Below are 18,890 nucleotides of genomic sequence, written 5' to 3'. Positions count from 1 at the left end.
TGCCTATCACTCTGTACAAGTCACCGACCCTGGATCCAGCAAAACAGGCCCAGACCATCACACTTCCATGTTTTACATTTTGCTTCATCAGTCCATAATAACATCTTCCAGTCCATGGCGGTGTTTCATCGCCCAGGCAAGCCTCTTTGTCTTATTCTGATATCTTAGTAATGGCTTTCTTGCAGCAACAAGTCTTATCAGACCTGCATCTCTCAGCTAGTGTGGACAGAGTATTCTCACAACTCTTCGACTTCATCACCCACTGGACACTCATGCTTCAAATCATCCTGGGGCTCTTAGCCACCCCTGTTTTCTTCTATTGAAAGTAAGTGCTCTGTGTCGTCAGTTCAGCACCATCTCAGCTGGTGTCAGCAACTCTAAGGGTGGCACAGGCTGCTCAGACCGAGGAGCGAAATAAACAATGTGCAGACCATCGTTGGACTCCTGAACCCCGTTATTAACCTGATCACAAAGTATGGCTCTCTATCAAGTATGTTCCCTTACACACTGAATCATGCAAACTCTCACCTAACCTTATTAGACCTTTTAAAATAGAGGCTCTGATCAACCCTGACCCTGTGCAGCTGAATCTGTCATGCAAGATGTGCATTCAAAGTGTTTTTCATGTATCTCAGTTAAAACTCACCCTTTCCAGTCTCCTGTGCCGCCATCTCACCTCACCTGACCTTCCCAGCTCATTGGTAGCCCCCCAGTGTACATCGTAAGGAGGACTGTGGACAAAAGAAGATTCCTGGAGTCCACAGGCAGCTGCTCTGGACAAGGCCATGCTCTGGGCCTTTCACCGCCTCCACATTGATAAACATGGTTGGTTTCCAGCATGTTCCCATTAGGAGAAGGGGGTTCTGTCATAGCCCACCAGTCCTCCTGTGTGTTTGTGTGTGTGCACGTGTGCACATTAGTTAACCACACTTTACTTTTACTCCACCTTCTTCCCATGCATACCTGTGGTAATCAACCCACCTGCTTGTCGCCTGGTGATCGGCTGGATCACCACATCCAGCAGAAAGGTGGCATAATTCCCTGTAAAGTATACGCTCTACAACACTGGTCATAATTTAGAATTTTATATGTTTTTATTGGCAAAAATATTCTTCACAATCACATAACACCCCAGGTTTTACATATCAACGCAGCCACAAATCCTTATCAATGTAATAGAAAACCCCAAAGATTTAAAAATAATTCTCTGACTGGGGGGTCAGCCCGGAAATACCTATATCACCAGAAGCAAACCTATTTTATTAAGCCTTGCATGAATGTTTGAAAGCTCTTGTAATCACAGTGTATTGTTGCCTGCATTGGCATGATGGTATATATGACCACACATGATTGTATCTGTCAAAGGTCTATTTGACCTTTGATAGGTCAAGGTCACCAAATTATTCAAGTTCACTGTTAGTAGATATGCCTATGGTATCATAACTTTTCTTGAGTTATAGCATGCACCAGATTTTCAGAAATGAAATCTGCGAGTTTTAACAGATGCAACTTATGGTATCTATTTGAAACTTATAGATGACGTCTTTATCAAATTCTTAAATTCGCAAGATTTTCAGAAAACTTGACTTCTGTCGCCAAGATATGAACTTGTCTGAGACTTTTAGTAGACGCACCTATGGTTTTCTAAATGCCACATCACATCATTCTTGAGTTATTGTGTTCACAAAATTGGGTTGTTCATTCTGCAGTACCCATCAGTCTAGGCTGAGCAATAACAATCAAATTCAATGAGCTAAAAGACTTTAATGTTTTTATTGTATTAGTGTAAAAACACACAGATTGTATATAGGTATAAAAATAAAACAAGACAATGAGAGCAGTGATGACCTTAAATATAACATGAGAATGTAACAGTTGATATCAATTATACCCACACACATAATACAATGTTAACTTGAGAACAAAGAAGAGCAGGTAAAGTTGATAGTTACATGATAAGATGATTTCCTGATATTGTACGGAGCATTTTGTTGTCATGATTTGAGTCCACTTGTCTTCTTAGAGGCAAAGTTCATTCCAATTGAAAAACACATTCTGATTTATCAGCTTTATGATGTGATGAGTAATGTGAAAGTGGTCTCTTCAATGACATAAATGCACCATCCAAAGGAGATTATGGAATGGTTTGATTATTCCCACAGGTCTAAGTTTTGCTTGATAGTAGCAACATTTCAAAGTGCAACATCTACTTAAATGTAATAAGGGTATCCTTTAATCTGTGAAATGATTACATTTCAACCAGGAAAAGCTGCACAAGCTGCATATCCCTCCACACACACACACACACACACACACACACACACACACACACACACGCCACCACCCTTCGCCACCACTGTTTGCTCTTACAGGCTTCCCATGAAAATATTGAAAGCACAAGATTAATACACTATTTTGAAACTAAAAAGGGTCGTCTGTTGTCCAGGAATTCATCTGCCATTTAATGATTTTCTCTTGTCACCTTAAAAACCAGTAGGTGGGTCACTACAGTGAATGCTCTACTGATTTGCCTTTAAGGCAGTAGATTGGCTGCTCCTGCTGTAGATGACCTTTTCAGAGCCAAAGACCTCACTCTTCTTTGAAAGACCTCCCTCTTGAACCAGCTGCTCTTTGGTGATAGTTGGCACTCCAACTGTCAGCACTTTCTTACATCCTGAGACCCCTTCTGACAGTAGAGTACTTCCCTGAACAAGATGACCCTGGCTCCCCTTTAGCACTTTCGTTGACCCTGAAGGGGCCTTGCCTTTGACAACCATCATGGTCTGGGACCCAGACAAGCTCCCAGCTTGGATCAGGCCATCACTCCAACTATGGGTGTCACCATTCTCCACCAGCACCATTGCAGGGCCCTGGGCTTGTCCACTGGACATTAGTGTCTGCCCTTGAATGAATACTCCTTGGGCAGGCCCAGACTGTGTGTTGTTAACCAGTACCATGCCTTGAAGGTTGGTGGTTGGTGCCTTGGCCAGCAGCACAGTGTTGTGGACCTGTGGCTGGACTACATAATGCATTGGCTGCAACACAGGAGTGGTGGTGTAGTACACAGGCTGCTGCTGCTGCATTAGGAGCATCTGGCCTTGACTTGCTAACCCTGTTTTTATTGTGTTCATCTCTTCCTTCACCTTGGCTGTACTTTCTTTTACAATTTCAGAATGCTCCGTTGTCTTCCTGACCACACTCTGCTCCACTTTGGAGATGGCAGGCTCCAGTTTGGGTGGAGGGGAGAGCTTTTGTGCACTCATCGAACTTGATACTGAGGTTTGAGTATTGATGTAGGCATTAGGGGTAATGGGTAGCACTTGTTTGTCATCACAAGAAATTGTCTTGCCTCTGCACACCTCTGCGAGAGTCTTAAACTTTGGTCCAAGGTCATCAAGAAACTGAAGGTCATTGTCTGACTCCAAAATGCTGCTGCAGCCTACTGAGCCAGCAGAGGACCCTTGGCCCTCATAATCATACACCAACAAACCATCCTTCACGCCAAGGTTGTCCTCTCCGCTGGCTGTCTTCTGTATAAAAAAAATCAATCAATAAAAAAATCAATACACTTTAAAAATAACGAAAGACATATTTATTGACGACAGTGACAGCCAATAAAAAGTGAATAATATCCACATAAACATTATTAGTTGCAACATTAACACGTGTGTTCACCTAACATCATTAGTAAAGCTACTACATATCACATTTAGTGTTAAAACTTTCCATTTAATTGGATTTAGTTGTCCATTTAGTTGCCAGCTAATTTCTCACCTGAGAGTAATACTGTGCCAGGAAGTGATGTGGCAGGGCCATGCCATCAAAAAGTCCACCTTGCCTTGATTCTCTGGTCTCAAACTCTGAATGGGAATCAGTGAAACCCCTCATTTCTTGTCTGTAGTCAGTTGAAAAACCACCTTGATAGGTGTCAAATTTCATCCCATTAATGTAAGTGAGAAATGCCTCATAATCAAAACCTCCCGCTGGTGCCATTGCTCCTTTTTTAAATGTGCCAGGAGTCACAAGTAGTGGCCCTTCCTATAAAAGTCATACAATTGTTAGAACAGTGAACAGTTTTTTATTGTGATTTATAATCACTTTGATGGAGCTTTCACAAAGACATCATCATCGATGCCGAGATTATTCCCCTTTTCAACACTTAAGGTAGTTGCAGTCTCACCGTGTTTTCTCCCGGCCCTTCGGTGCGGTAGTTAATAAGGTGTGACTTGGTCTCAAAATCAGGCATGTCACTAAAGAGGTCTGGAAACTTTTTAGCAGATCCACATAAGCAGAAGAACAGTAGCAGAGGAATGACTGTAAAAAAAAAAAATGTTTTATTTAAAGTTAAAGCTACAAATGTGGTCTGAGGTCAAAAGAAGGAGCAACAGTTTTTCAGAATGTGTAAAATCCCTAAAATAGATGTAATTACTGGGATTCCTTTAAGCTTTGGTAAGCTTTGGGGGATTTTAAATTGTTACAAAAGTCTAATCTGTTTAATTTTTGTAGTTATTGGTAGCAAGTGTAGAATAGTTTGGTCTGTAATTACTTTTGGCTGTGTATTTCCTATTGGGAGAGACACAGGGTTTATTAGGTAAACCCTGCTAGTACCAGTTTATGCCTCTTTTCCTAACCTGCCTTTATTCTCCATAGATTCCTTATAGATGGTGTTGTGATGTGATTGGCTGATTATATATTTATATAATTAAAAGCTGACCAAGTCTACCTATAAAGTAGTCAGTAAGTGTTTTATTTAAATTTCTAGGTAAGAGAGTTACATTTTGATATGGTTCGAGTATCAGTATAATTCTTTCATTGTCCTTTTTTATCTTATCAAAATTCTCAAATAAAATAATCACATAATGCTTACTCAAGAGCAGTAGTAGGCCCGCTAGTATTAGCCCAATGCCCGCAGGTCCTAATGATGTTGTTTTGCTAGCATGACCATTGCTGCCTCGGTTTCCACACACAACTCCATCCTTGCAGGTACAAACTTGGACCGTCATTCTCTGAGGTTCAGGGCAGGCGTGTCCCTGCTGATCCTTCACCACAAATTCCACTTCATAAACACCAGGCCAAAAAGCCTCCTGAGACCGCAAGATAGCTGCAGTGTCTGTCAGAAACCAGAAAAATGTGAAATAAGTATGTATATGCATTACTCATAGATTTAGTCTTAGAGTGTATATGACAGATTGTAATCCACATTTTTATCTCAAAATAAAATTTTAAAATTTGTAAAACAAAACAAAACAAAACAAAGCAAACAACAACAACAACAACACTTTGGTGTATTGACCTTTTTTTGTCTTTTGTCATTGTTTTCTTTATTTAACTACTATATCTAAAAAACAAAACAAAACAAAAACCCCCCCAAAAAACTGAAATCATCATCTCACCATTTAGACGCTCCACGTTCCATTTCCCTTTTGTGTTTTCTGGGATAATCTCAAAGTGAAAAGGGGGGCCATTAGGATTTGCGTCTTGATCATTGGCATTCACAATTACAGCATTTGCTGTGGTGCACAGAGTCTGGAAATTGCTGGTCAGGGTGGGGCAGTGGTCATTAGAATCTTCCACTTGGATGGCTATCGTACCAGTGGCTGTTTTACCAGGCATGTCTGTGGTGTAAAACCAGAAACAAACATATATAATCCAGTATTTTCTTTTTTTTTTTTCTTTTGCATTGATATTTCTCCAGAGAGTTCTTCAACATTCATGCCGTACCATCTGAAATGCAGAGTATTTTGGCAGTATATGTCCCATTGACCAGGTATGGAGATTCCCTGTCAGGCATCTTGTTCAGTTTGATCTCAGCTGTTTCTGGGTCAATCGTTAGCCAGTTGTCAGGGTCTGAGCCTTTGGCATATCTACAGCAGAAATAGACCAGTTATGAGTATCACTATTATTGTGCACAGAAAGAGAAGCTGACACATGTGTATGTGGACTGACTTGACTGCCTTAGCTGGTTGTCCAGTATCCCCATCTTTTGCAGGGTAGCTTGCAATAACATTTTTAATGTTAAAGGATTTCTCTCCCTCTGAGACGGGAATAGCTTTGATTTTAGGATCAAATTGTGGCCCCTCAGGCTGGTTCTTCACATTGATTTTGATAGGATAAGTTTTAAATCTTCCACTGCTTCCGCCACTTGCTCCACTTGCTCCACTGGCACCACTGGCACCACTGGCACCACTGGCACCACTGGCACCACTGGCACCACCACCACCTCCACCACCGCCTCCACCGACTCCAAATGCTGCACTTGCTCCACTGCCTCCACTTCCAACTAATGGATTCTTGTTACTGACGACTAAGCCTAGTTCAAGGTTCTTTACATCCTCATAATCCACAGCCTGTAAATGACAGATACAAGAACATATCTTTTAGCTCAAAAAATAATTAAAATGATTGATGACACATAAGAAACAATACAGTGTTTTATATGCATCTATAATTGGAGTGTTGCTATTGTTGATACATTTTTGCTTATTGTAAAACAAAAGGTATTATGGATTTTATATAAACTAACCTGCAAAATTATGCTCCTGTGCTATGTGTTATGAATGTTCTGAAAAAAATAGTTAAAGTAATGGGCAGTAGTCATATAGCAATGGCCAGTAAACCTCATACAGTGGTAATAGTTTTGTCTTCCAGCCAAGTACTACAGGGTAGTACAACAGGGACTTGACACAAGCTGAGTAAGCAAGTCAATGACAGCTTAAAATATTGGAAGGCAAAAATTAACGACTCCGAGCTTTATCGATAAGAGACACTTATCAAATTTTGGAATACTTTGAGTCTAAGTTCACATTGTAGGGTGTAATGCGTTCCAAAGTAACATATTATTGTAATGACATTATATAACTCTGTAACAAAGTAATGAAATGTGAAACCAAAGTAAAACAAATCTTCATATATGTGAATAGCACTCTTGTGAATGGCAGCATAGCAGTGATCAAGGTTCTGATCCTTACCTCATTCATAAGAGGGCCATTTGCCACAGAGTTTGACTTTGCATTTGCCAGATAGTAAAAAAGCTGAGTAACAGCACATAATTTCTTCTTAATTAAAAAGGCTGTACCTTGTCAAGCATTAAGATGCCTTCATTGGTGTTGGGGTCTGTTTTAATGCTGAAATACCCAGCCTCATTGCCTTTGACAATATCAAACACAGCTTCCCAGTTGTCTGTGCCTTTTAGATCCAGGTCCTCTGCTTTGATTCTCATTACCTCCACATGTTCTGTGTTCTCCTCAATGCTTCCTTCATACTGTAAGTGAAATGCATAACATGAAATTAGAGTTCAGCTGTGTCCGGGTGTGTTCACTTTGCCCTAATCTCCTCCTATGTATATACTGTCTGTGCCACTCTGTTCTTGGTCACATCCTCACTCGTGTTGTGTGAGCCTCCTCAGTCTGTTCTGTCAGTCCTATCCTGCACATTATTTGTTTTCTGTGCCATTTGAAATAACTTTTTGATTTCAGCCAATGAAATAGTTATTTCACGCAATGACATGCAATTGGCTATTGTTCATGTGTTATTGTAAGGTGACCTTGAGGGTCTGGAAGGCGCCTATAAATAAAATGTATTATTATTATTATTATTATTATAAATCAATTCATAATTCTATGTAATGTTCTTTTTTTCTGGATTTTTGGTTGATATTTTGCCTCTCCCATTAAAATGAAACCACGTTAAAAATGAATACTTTTCTCTCTATGTGGCAAAATCACAAATTCAGCAGGTGGTCAAATAAGTATTTCCCCTACTGTATATGTTAATATAGAGAAATGTAAGGAAGAGAGGTACCTGATCTTTTTCCAGTCTGGGAGGATTGTCATTTACATCAAGGATATTTATGGTAATAGTGGTAGTTCCGGTGTTTCCCTCTGGATATCCATTTCGATCTTGACCTTTTATCGTCAGAATGTACTTACTACATGTCTGAAATTAAAAGACATCAAAATAGTCATTAAACAAATACGTTTGTACAACACTGGAGTTAGAACAGAGACTTGGGATGTTATCAAGATGTTTCATTCATCATTTTTGTCATAGTATCTAACTGAATGGACTGAATGAAAATAATCATTGTTATCTTGTAATTACTCGGTTAAATGATTTGAGTTTCATTAACACAAACACAATAGAGAATTTTATTTATGGAATGGTCAAAAGGTTAACAGATTTGTTAAATAGGGTAACAAGGACCCTCTGCCTTTACTGTATCCAGAATATTTGCCCTTGGATGTTTGCTCTGGTTTGGTAAGCTTGTTGCATAACAATGGCTCTAAAGGCCCTTTCTGAGGACACAGAGATCGAGGAATGAATATGACAGGCCATCGAAACACAAAATAAAAAACAAGCTCAATTGTGTCGAGGACTGTGGTTTACTGATAAAACCTGCCCCTTCAGCTGCCACTGATCTCTTTTACTATATGCTCCAGTGTATAAACAATTTTTTTTTTCTGATAAATAGTTAAACCCCCCCCCCCCTATATATAGCCATATATAGTGGTTATATATCTCACCACCATCCCATCTTATTAAAAGAACTTTCTTGAATCACATAGTCAAACATACAGTCTAAACTGAACACTGTTAGTATAGTTCATACCTCTCTGTCCAGAACAGGCCTTTTAACAAAGATGGATCCACTTTGTCTGTCTATGTAGAACATATCTTCCGCTGGATTCTGAACTATGATGCTATAAGCAATCTGAGAATTGAGATTTCCTGGTTCATCAGCATCAAATGCAGTGACTGTCGTAACCAAGGTATCTGTAGCATTAAATGAAAAAACAAAACAAAACTCAATTTAATTTGAATTTTAAATTTTAAACAAAACTTAATTTCACATTCATTGACACTGTACATGAGAAAAACAGACATTCTGTTCTCCATATTGATATTGTGCAGTGTCCTGCCCTGGTTTTAAAACAATGATACAAACTTGTCAAGAAGAGCTCCTAACTGTTGTGTGCCATTGTAGTCTCAGTCTAAGTAGGTTATAATGCTATTTACATAATGAGCAAATGTTAACAGAAAATTGTTATTTACAAGATTAGACAATAAATAAATATAAAAAAATAATAATAGTGAAATAACATGAACTGCAGAACGCAGGCTGTCTGTAACCTCCAGCAGCTCATTGGAAAGACTTTAGCAATTTGATCACTCAATTACACAAACACTAGAAAAATCAAAATCCTTTTTGTTTAATTTATAATTCAATCATTTCGTTTTACACCGCTCACTACCATTACAAATTTGAATGAGATTCACACCACTGACCTTTAGGACTGAGCTCATCTACTTCAACAGGTTCAACATCTGGAAATACTGGAGAGTTGTCATTCTCATCTACAACCTTGATTCGTAAGTCAATTTTTTTTTCTGCAATTGTGCCATTATTGTACGTAGCAACACCAGACAACTGAAAGAGTAGTAGATAAAAATGTAACCATTGTTGTTCGTTATTTAGCTTGACATAAACTACAACGCCTTGCAGTGTGGATTTACCACCAGTAAAGGTGTATTTTACAAGTTTAGGTGACAAAGGTTAGTGAAACCAATTTAGTATCAGAGCAAGTACTATATATTACAGTGAGCAACAGAAAAAAATATCTTTGTAGAACTTTACACAACTATGACTGAAAATGGTATCCTGTAACCTTTAACATGTTTCTAATTGGCCATTGATATGGTCGACAGCTGTGGTCACATGTATACATACATTCATCATAGGCATGAGTGCCATGGTAGTTTGGAACTTTTAATTATTTCTTTGAAGTGGTCCCAATTATATATACAGGCTTTTAAGCACAGTCCACAAATTTTCAGAAATCAGTGGCTGTTCGGAAGACCCAATTGTGCCCAAGCTTCATCCTTACTGATGATTTGAAGTGAAAATGAAGAATTTGAAGTTAGTCTTTCTTCTTTATTATTCCATTCATTTGTGCAATGTATCAGCAGCACTGGGAGCAAATAGTTCCAGAACATGGTGCAATCATCACCATGCTGAAAAGCTGGTACAGGGTTTTCTGGGCTTGAAAGACCGAATAGCCTAATCTTTGTCTCGTCTGAGCAATAAAGCGCAATTTTGGCTTGATCATGTGGGTAGATGTAAATCTGAGTCAAACTTTGAAGTCGTAGATTTTGGAGCAGGAGCTTCATTCTTGGTCAGCACCCTCTCAGTCCATGGTGATGTAAAACTCACTTCACTGTGCACAGTGACTCTGGTGTTCCAGCAGTTTCCAGTTTATGGCAGGCTTGAGTGTTAGAGGTTCCTGGATTGTTCATGAACATCTGAACCAATGTCCTCTCATCTGAGGGTAACAGCTTGGATCTTCTCCCAGAAGTTGTCAAAGTGGTGGCATATCCAAAAACTTGTACTTGTATATAATTATTTTGATGATGATCTTGGAATCTGTAGTTGTTTAAGAGTGGTGAGAGGTGACTTTCCTAACTTTTGTAGATCTGCAATTCTCCTTCTTAGTTATTCACTAAGTTCCTTGGACTTTACCATTGTTCTGAGTTCTTAGTGAATCCAGTGAGTGGTTCAAAAAATCCTTTTTATGCTGTTAAAGAGAAACTACCAGTTGTAGTCAATCATGACTAACTCACTAACGAGAAGTTAATGAGTCAGTCAGCCTGTACAATGACTGTACAGCCGAAATGCTGTACAATCATTCGGAAAAATGATTGACATTGGATTTTTTTTTTAGTCCTTTATTTAACCAGGTAAAAAAAAAAAAAAAAAATCTCATTGAGATTAAAAATCTCATTTCCAAGAGAGACCTGGCATCATGGCAGCAAAAGTCAAAAATACATGTCCCACATGAGTACATAAAAAGAAGAGGTCAAAGAAATGGCCCAAAATTACCATGACATTCATTCCAATGATGAGTATTTGTAAACGTCCACCACAGCTGTAGATAATTCTTAAACTATGTAGACTAAAGCACTGTATGAATGTATTGCTTAATGTTTTTTATAGTCTGAGGTGGTATTTAAGACGAGGAAAGGCGTATATAAATGGCAGTCCATTTTGAATTATCTTAATATTTAATGTATTGAGGACAGCTGTTGAATCTTATTCCATACCAAAGAAGAACTACAGGAGGACTCACGTTGTAAGTATCGATAAATTCCCTGTCAAGCAATTTAGTGACACGAACATCACCAGAATATTGGTTAACCACAAAGACGTGGAAAGGAGATTTGTTTGCCCCAACACCTTCCAGGGAGTAGAGAAGATTTGAGCCAACCTGAAGATCGGATCGAATCTGAAACACAAGGTGGAAGACTTCATTATTTCACCACATATGCACGAAAAAACTGAAGTTGTCTATTTCTTTAAATAATTTGTTTTTAACATGAATTCTTATTATGTGTGAAACTGATTTATTCTTATTCTTACAGCTGGTGGTGTTAAATTGTCAAAATATTTCAATACATAAAGGAAATTAGGGGGTCACAGGTGCTCCAAGACAGTAACTAACTAAACTAAATTAAATAATACAATAAGGAAATAAAAGAAAAAAAGTAAAGAAAGTAAGAAAGAGAGGTTAAAGTATGGAAAACTAAAGCAGGCTGCATGATGGCTGACACATGCACACTAATTATAGGTAATAAGTTTATTACAATTCTTCAGTGTTCTCTTCTATATGTTTTTGGTTGCATAACTTTCAAATAATAATCTGAATGCATTTGAAATCACTGTCAGCAAGCAAGAAAATAATGGGGGTTTAAAGATCCCTTCACAAACAATAAGACAGTCTTTATATTTCATGAAAGCCCTCTTACAATTGGCACAACCAAATCCAATAGGATCCCTATTTTGAGCCAGCACCTAGAAATGCTAATGCTATTTTTCAGTGGTTTCTTACAGTCAATGCTTTATCTATAACATAAAATGTTTCAGAAAAGGTTAGTCGATACCTGAAGAAAAACCATCTTGGTGACACTAAAACGTCATGGTTAAACATTGAATTACTTCACTGTTACATGGGTATTTTTTGTTTATGACAGGCATTTATGCTTAATAATCAGGAGACAGAATTAAAGTAAAATTAAGTATCAGTGACTTACCTTAGCAATCGTCTTCTCTTTAGTGTAATCGAAATTTTCCTTAAGAGGCTTTGGAGGAAGAACCCATTCTCTTCTTTTTCTTACCAAACTGGATCCAGAGTTGTGATTCTCTACAGCAAGAGCTTGGAGCTATAACACAACAGATGTTATTACGTCAGCATGAAATCTTACTTAACTGAAAATCTGCATACAATTAAATGGTGCTAAATGGTGTTAAATATCTTTACATGGGAGATCTTGGGAGAAATATTTAAAAACAAAAAAAACTTCAATACTCTTACATAATAGCTTTAGTGTCTGTGACCCAGCATTTATGTTTTGGGCATTTTTGACCTTGTTTACTTTTATTGTAGTGATCTGTCATCCTATTTGCTGGTGCTTCCTCGCTTACTGATATGAATAGTTCTTAGTTTCTTCGTTTAATCTCGTCCTTTTTGTGTCCTAGTTGTCTGTCTCGTGTGTTCCACCCAGCTTGTCACGCCTCCCTCGCTCTCTGTCGCTGTGTTGTGTTTCCTGTTTTGTCTGGTTAAGTCTGATTGGTTCCTTGTTCCACAGCTGCCTCCACTTCCCTGATCATCCTGCTGTGTATTTATTGGGTGAGTTTCCCTTTGTCCCTCGTCGGATCATCAGTTCATCTGCTCTCATGTTTAGTTTTGCCCCGGTTAGTTTTCATTTGGGTCCACTCTCTTTCCACTTCACACGATCTGCCACCGCAGACCGTGACAATAACATTTAGGGCAAAATTAGAGTTTGTTCGATTCTAACAATCAAATTAATATTTAGTATGACCACCTTTATTCTTTAACTTTCTTAGGCAAACTTTCTTGTAATTTAAGTAGTTTTCAAGAACAATGCTTGTCTCTTTTGCCTGCTAACTGCCTTTTGTCTCATTCTCTGTCAAGATGATGTTGGAGTCTCTAACCTCTTAATACCTAGTGTGACATATTTGATACATACAGTTTTTGTGAGTTTCAAAACTTCTACATTATCAGTTTGATTTTTCCCCCCTGAAAAACCTAAAAAAAGTGGCACAACACACTTTAAGTAATTTAAAAAAATGCCAGATGTAGCAAATACAATACAAGTTAAAGCTGCAAGCAGCGTTACGAGGGCCCTCGCACCCCAGCGCGTCGAGCCACGCCCAACAGCTAAAACCAGCACATCCGATCTGATGTCACATTAATGGAATTCATGCATTTAACCACCAGCTAACATTTCATCTCATTCAATCATGATTATAGTCATCCCACTAGGTGGCGCTCTAACCATTACTGACAAATGGCATAACAAACATTTCCGAGCTCAAGTCTCATCATGCCTGCGATATTTCGGAGAGATTGAACATTGTGTTTTTGAGTGACAGCATATTACTGCTTTTTGGCGAGTGATTGAAACTCCACGTGCCGCCATGACCACCCCATTTCCCTGAACGTAAAAAGCTTCGCAATTTAACATAACAAAGGTCTTTAGATGCCACACACTGGAGATCGGGTCAATCTGATGAAATCCCTTGGAGGAGTTCGTCAAAGTACGGTGCCTGAAAAGACGGGAAAATGTTGCCAAAATTACACATTAATTTTAAAATGGCTGACTTCCTGTTGGATTTGGGATATTGCTCCAAGAGACTTTTTTGTACATCTCGATATCTTCCATAAGCTTACCAGGTTTCAGACTTATACATAAAACACAGAGCAGGGGCTGATGATTTGAAATTTTGTAGGGGGCGCTGTCGAGCCATTTTGCGCTATTCAATGAAAATGATCACATAACAACAAAGCCTTCATCACATTTGAGCTGTGGGCCAAATTTCAAGACTTTTTAAACTTTCCAAGCCCCTCAAAAGCCACTTCATCTTTCATGGTGAACCGCGTTGCCACCAGGGTGCGCCGTTCAGTTTAAAGTCACAATTTTCGCACTGAAGCATCATGAGGGACTGATGGTGATATTCACCGCTTTTGAGGTGGCCACGATAAACCTCTGAAAGTCAGTACAACAAAGTGAAAAACATGACATTTCCTGTTGGCACTAGGTGGCGCTGTGCGTATTCCTGACAATGGGCACATCAATCTGTTCAGGGCAGATCTGATATCACGCCTGTAAAGTCTCGTACTGATCAGACTGGATTTCATGGAGTTATACTAATTTGTTTCTTCATGGCGAGACATCAAAGTTCGCCATGCTTTCGGGGTCACACCCTTTTGTGAAAACTCACAGTTTTCACTGTAACCCAAGACCAACTCCTTAAGGCTTTCCTGGAGAAATTTGAGGCTGCAGATGTCACCCATCACTATACTGTACCCCAAAGTGTAAAACATGACATTTCCTGTTCCCACTAGGTGGCGCTGTCCTTGATGTCAAATATGGCAGTTGAAATATGTTCAGGTTTGGAGCCTTATCATATGTGTGCTCTTTGGTATTTTTGTACTACAGGTGGCGCTCTAAACATTACTGACAAATGGCATAACAAACATTTCCGAGCTTGAGTCTCATCATGCCTGCGACGTTTGGGAGAGATTGAACATTGTGTTTTCGAGTGACAGCAGATTACTGCTTTTTGGCGAGTGATTGAAACTCCACGTGCCGCCATGACCACCCCGTTTCCCTGAACGTAAAAAGCTTCGCAATTTAACATCACAAAGGTCTTTAGATTCCACACACTGGAGATTGGTTCAATATGATGAAATCCCTTGGAGGAGTTCGTCAAAGTATGAGGCCTGAAACGAGGGGAAAATGTCGCCAAAATGACACATTAATTTTAAAATGGCTGACTTCCTGTTGGATTTGGGGTATTGCTCCAAGAGACTTTTTTGTACATCGTGATCTCTCCTATAAGCTTACTAGGTTTCAGACTCATAGATAAAACACAGAGCAGGGGCTGATGATTTGAAATTTTGTAGGGGGCGCTGTGGAGCCATTTTGCGCTATTCAAGGAAGGTGATCACAGATCACAGAGCAGATACAATAGGGCCTTCGCACTCTCGGTGCTCGGGCCCTAATAATTAAAGCTGCAAGCAGCGTTATGAGGGCCCTCGCACCCCGGCACTTCGAGCCACACCCAACACCTAAAACCAGCACGTCCGATCTGATGTCACATTGATGGAATTCATGCATTTAACCACCAGCTAACATTTCATCTCATTCAATCATGATTGTACTCGTGGGTAAATTTTTCACCAGACCTGGCATGTGTGCAAAATTTCATGAGTTTTTGAGCATGTTTAGGCCCTCAAAAAGGCCCTTGTTTTGCCTGAATAATAATAATAATAAGAAGAAGAAGAAACGGAGCAGATACAATAGGGCCTTCGCACTCTCAGTGCTCGGGCCCTAATTAAAAGTCATATATGGAAGTTAAAATCATATTAATATTTAAACAGTTTTGTCAGATGGTTCAATAAACTCTCCATTTCTCCAACTTTCCAAAAAAGTTGACTTTTCTGGCAATTATTTCATCATTCACTGTGGGTTTTTTTTATCCATGTATCATTTTAGTGTACTGACAGTACACTAAAATGATACAATATAACTGTCATACAGAAAAATGAAGCCACTCAGATGGTCCTGGCTATACTACTGTTCTGTTTTCATAGTTCCATCAATTTTGACAAGAATTTCCACCGTGTTTAACCATGGCTGTAGACACTCGCTGTTCTGCTTCTCTCCTGACCTCCTCTGTACATACAAAGATTTAAGACAGAATCTTCAAATGTGGATCCATCATTCCATAAGACCTGTTAGCATTGATATTTACTTAATTCCTTGTGTAACTTGGAATACCTCAGCCTTTTCTCCCTGTTTTCCTATTTTAAGAACGCCTTGTTAACAGCCACCCTTCCACTAGGACCATTTCTGAAAAGGCTTCAGTGACCAATAGATGGACCAAATAGAGTGTGAGATTCTTTTCCTAAGCCCTGCGTCAGTTTTTTCTTGAGTTTTTCCTACTTCTTTAGACATAGCTTTAAGATGCTGTACATTTACAGCACGTATTTTTTTAGGCTGGCTGCATTCTTTTTTGTCCTTCACTTTTCTAGCTCCTCAAATTTGTCAGGGACATATTAATGATAATATATGTCAGCACCCTTAGGACCCAGTTTTATATTGATATAGTTTATTTTTGCTCTCACGTTTACACAGACTTGTTCTTTATTAGTCAGGATCAACGTTAGAAAGCCTTGCCAGACTGTTTGTCTTTGAAAACATATAGAGGACTTCTGCCCTGTTTTAATCATCCTGATGTCAATGATGCGTTCAGTATCACTTATATTGCCTCCGATATGTGCAAAACTACACAATTAACAATATGAGTGTCAAAAGTGTCAAAACATTAAAGTAATGTTAAATGGTTAAACAGAGAGACAGACAAGGAAACCTGAACAGACATCGAAAAGATAATGAAACCAAAACTAGAAAAAAAAAACCATTTTAAGTGTATCTGATGTCTGATATCCTCGTGTTTGTGTTGTTCCTGTGATATGAAAATAATGCTAGTTCAGGCTTATCATTGCATTGTATGTTATTAATGTTGGTTTATTAGTGATAGTTTTTAAAAACTATATTGTCATTATAATAATGGTCCAGGATCAGCATCACAACTGACCAATGGCAGTAAATAATAGGAACAACACCAGCACACTTCATCGCATACACCCCTGTATGTCATACCTCTCATTAATCTAAATGGAAAGGAGCTGAAAGTAACTTTAATGTAAATGGCTCGAACTTTACATTTTCTAATCTAATTTTTTGAAATTAGAATCACCAGTTAATCTAACGTAAGTCGGTAAACAGCTTTCTAGCTGGTAAAGTATTGGCATCACAGGAGAAACACACCCAATCACTCCATCTAGAGAAGAATTTCACATGGAATACTTCAAGCTTCCAGAGAAGGGAGTGCCCTCACACTTCTAAGTAGAAGATGCACGGCCAAGTATGCAATGACGGCTAAACATTTTCAATTACACCTAGTTATAACTACTATCAGTGAGTTGGATGAGAAAATTATGTTGTGTTTCTATATAATAGCAACAACTCATTTGCTGAAATATCTTCCAGAATTCAGATAACAAAAATAAACAAAGACATTTCAAAACCAGTTTTGTTAAGTGGTGAAATAGCTTTTTCTTTTTTGTCTTCTTCTTTACTTTTTAAATTAAAAAAAGCACTGAACTCACCGCAAACACCAGCAACACAAACACGGGAAAAGAAGCCCGAGTCATGATCGGGGAAAACTCCAAACGAATGTTATCCGATCAAGTGAACCGACAGAGTTCTGGAGGCTATGCTTCCTGAATGTGACAACTGAAATGAGATGAGGTGGCTTATCACAGATCTTATCAAGGAGGAGGGACTCTTTCTCCATCTCTCTAGCTCAAATACACAATGACACACACACCCCACAGCATCAAATTCAAGAGAAACATAGATAGTCGATCTTTTACATGACTGTTCATGTAAAGACTCCTGTGTAAGTGTGTGAAGTGAGGGCAAAGCCAGGGCCTTGTAAGATGAAGCATGTAAAAGTAACTCAAGGTAACTTTAATGCCAGCGTTATCTGGATTCACTTATCACAACATCAGCAATCAACTGTTACATGTAGCTGGATAACAACATGCTAAGTTAACCCAGGTTTTATTCTAAGCATTTACATGACAGAGTTGGCGTTGGCAGCATGTGGCCATTTGCAACTATAAATAAGTGTTGTGCCAGCAGAAAGACTGATTTTACAAGGGCAGATAAAACTTTGTAGCCTTATAAATGTCTGTAATAAATAATAAAATTATTAATAATAAAAAATGTTGGACAGTAGTTTAGTATTAAAAACCTGTTCGAATGTTTGCGTGCTTTGGTCAAGAACAGAAAAGAGCTACTATTTTTGGCCTATGTGTAAGTTAACAGACTTATCAATATGACACTGATATAGTCGACACCTTCATAACTTATTACTATCATAGGTTTGAGGAGTCTTTCAGCAATGATGGCACTTTTTTCCAAAGAGACTGGTCAGTTGTCAGAGATCAACAGATGTAATTCTATACCTGCTCCAGAGCAGGTGAAGTTTGAGAAGGAGATTGAACGGAGGGAGACAGACAAAAAGGACGAGGCAAACAAACCTAAAGACAAGAGTGACTTAACTGGGAGACGTAAACTAGAAATACTGATAAACTCAAGAGCGCAAGCAAACTGAACTAGAAAATAGAAAACACACACAGAGAACATAATAATGAATAAAATAGACTCAAAATTGTGTAAACAGAAAACACTGGGTCAGTAATCCAGGTAATTTTCACTTCAGCCACAGTTTATTAATTTAAGTATTTATTTGTATTATATGTTGTTTTCCTTAATATGTCAATATAGTGAACTTGGAAAGTGTTAACCGAGGTTCCATGCAGTCTGATTTTTAAAAATTTGTTTATTTTTTTCACCATGAGAAATCAGACCCTTCTGAAAGAAAGCAGATTTAATTCACTGTCCACACTTACATTAATTATTCATGATTTCTTAGACTTTTCCCATTCAAGTTTGAAAGAGTTTTTTCTGTGGGTTTACCAGTCAAAATGTGAAATTCTTTTTGAAAATAATATTCTCTCTAAAGACAGGGACTGTCCATACTATGAACTATTTGTTTTTAAATAAATGGTAAATGGTCTGGTTCAGCAGCACTTTTCTACACCTTTCCTATTTTTTAATCTATGCTTAACTGCTCTAACAGTCCCACACATGCATCCTTCGATTGACGCATCACAGAAGGAGCAGCCAGGATCAGTAGATGACCTGCTCTACTACCAAGTCATTACTGTTTATCCAGG

The 18,890-nt window shown here is 38.5% G+C and overlaps 1 protein-coding gene across 1 annotated transcript; it reads right to left on the bottom strand.

Annotated features, from left to right (window-relative positions):
- Positions 1–1,072: 1,072 nt before the first annotated feature.
- On the bottom strand, positions 1,073–17,406 carry LOC146369660 (desmoglein-2.1-like). Its single transcript, XM_084911004.1, has 14 exons — positions 17,253–17,406; positions 12,085–12,213; positions 11,124–11,279; positions 9,286–9,427; positions 8,609–8,772; positions 7,801–7,935; positions 7,076–7,261; positions 5,947–6,347; positions 5,722–5,864; positions 5,394–5,615; positions 4,868–5,110; positions 4,181–4,314; positions 3,775–4,038; positions 1,073–3,530 (listed from the first exon to the last, which is right to left on the bottom strand). Exons 1-14 carry the CDS (start codon positions 17,295–17,297, stop codon positions 2,520–2,522), a joined length of 3,375 nt encoding a protein of 1,124 aa, XP_084767130.1. The 5' UTR covers positions 17,298–17,406; the 3' UTR covers positions 1,073–2,519.
- Positions 17,407–18,890: the final 1,484 nt, after the last annotated feature.

The sequence above is a fragment of the Perissodus microlepis genome, chromosome 17 (assembly GCF_051167445.1).
Source record: "Perissodus microlepis isolate ML-2025 ecotype Zambia chromosome 17, ASM5116744v1, whole genome shotgun sequence".
In the NCBI taxonomy this organism is placed as follows: domain Eukaryota; kingdom Metazoa; phylum Chordata; class Actinopteri; order Cichliformes; family Cichlidae; genus Perissodus; species Perissodus microlepis.
The sequence above is the reverse complement of the archived record's forward strand: the minus strand, read 5'-3'. Positions and strand labels throughout refer to the sequence as shown.

What these genes read in the sequence shown, in the direction of transcription:
- LOC146369660 (XM_084911004.1), bottom strand. Translation starts at nt 17,297, where the DNA reads ATGACTCGGGCTTCTTTTCCCGTGTTTGTGTTGCTGGTGTTTGCG. An exon ending in AATTTATCGATACTTACAAC is followed by an intron (nt 9,428 to 11,123) that starts GTGAGTCCTCCT and finishes CTACTCTTTCAG; the next exon opens with TTGTCTGGTGTTGCTACGTA. An exon ending in CCAGACTGGAAAAAGATCAG is followed by an intron (nt 7,262 to 7,800) that starts GTACCTCTCTTC and finishes TTTCACTTACAG; the next exon opens with TATGAAGGAAGCATTGAGGA.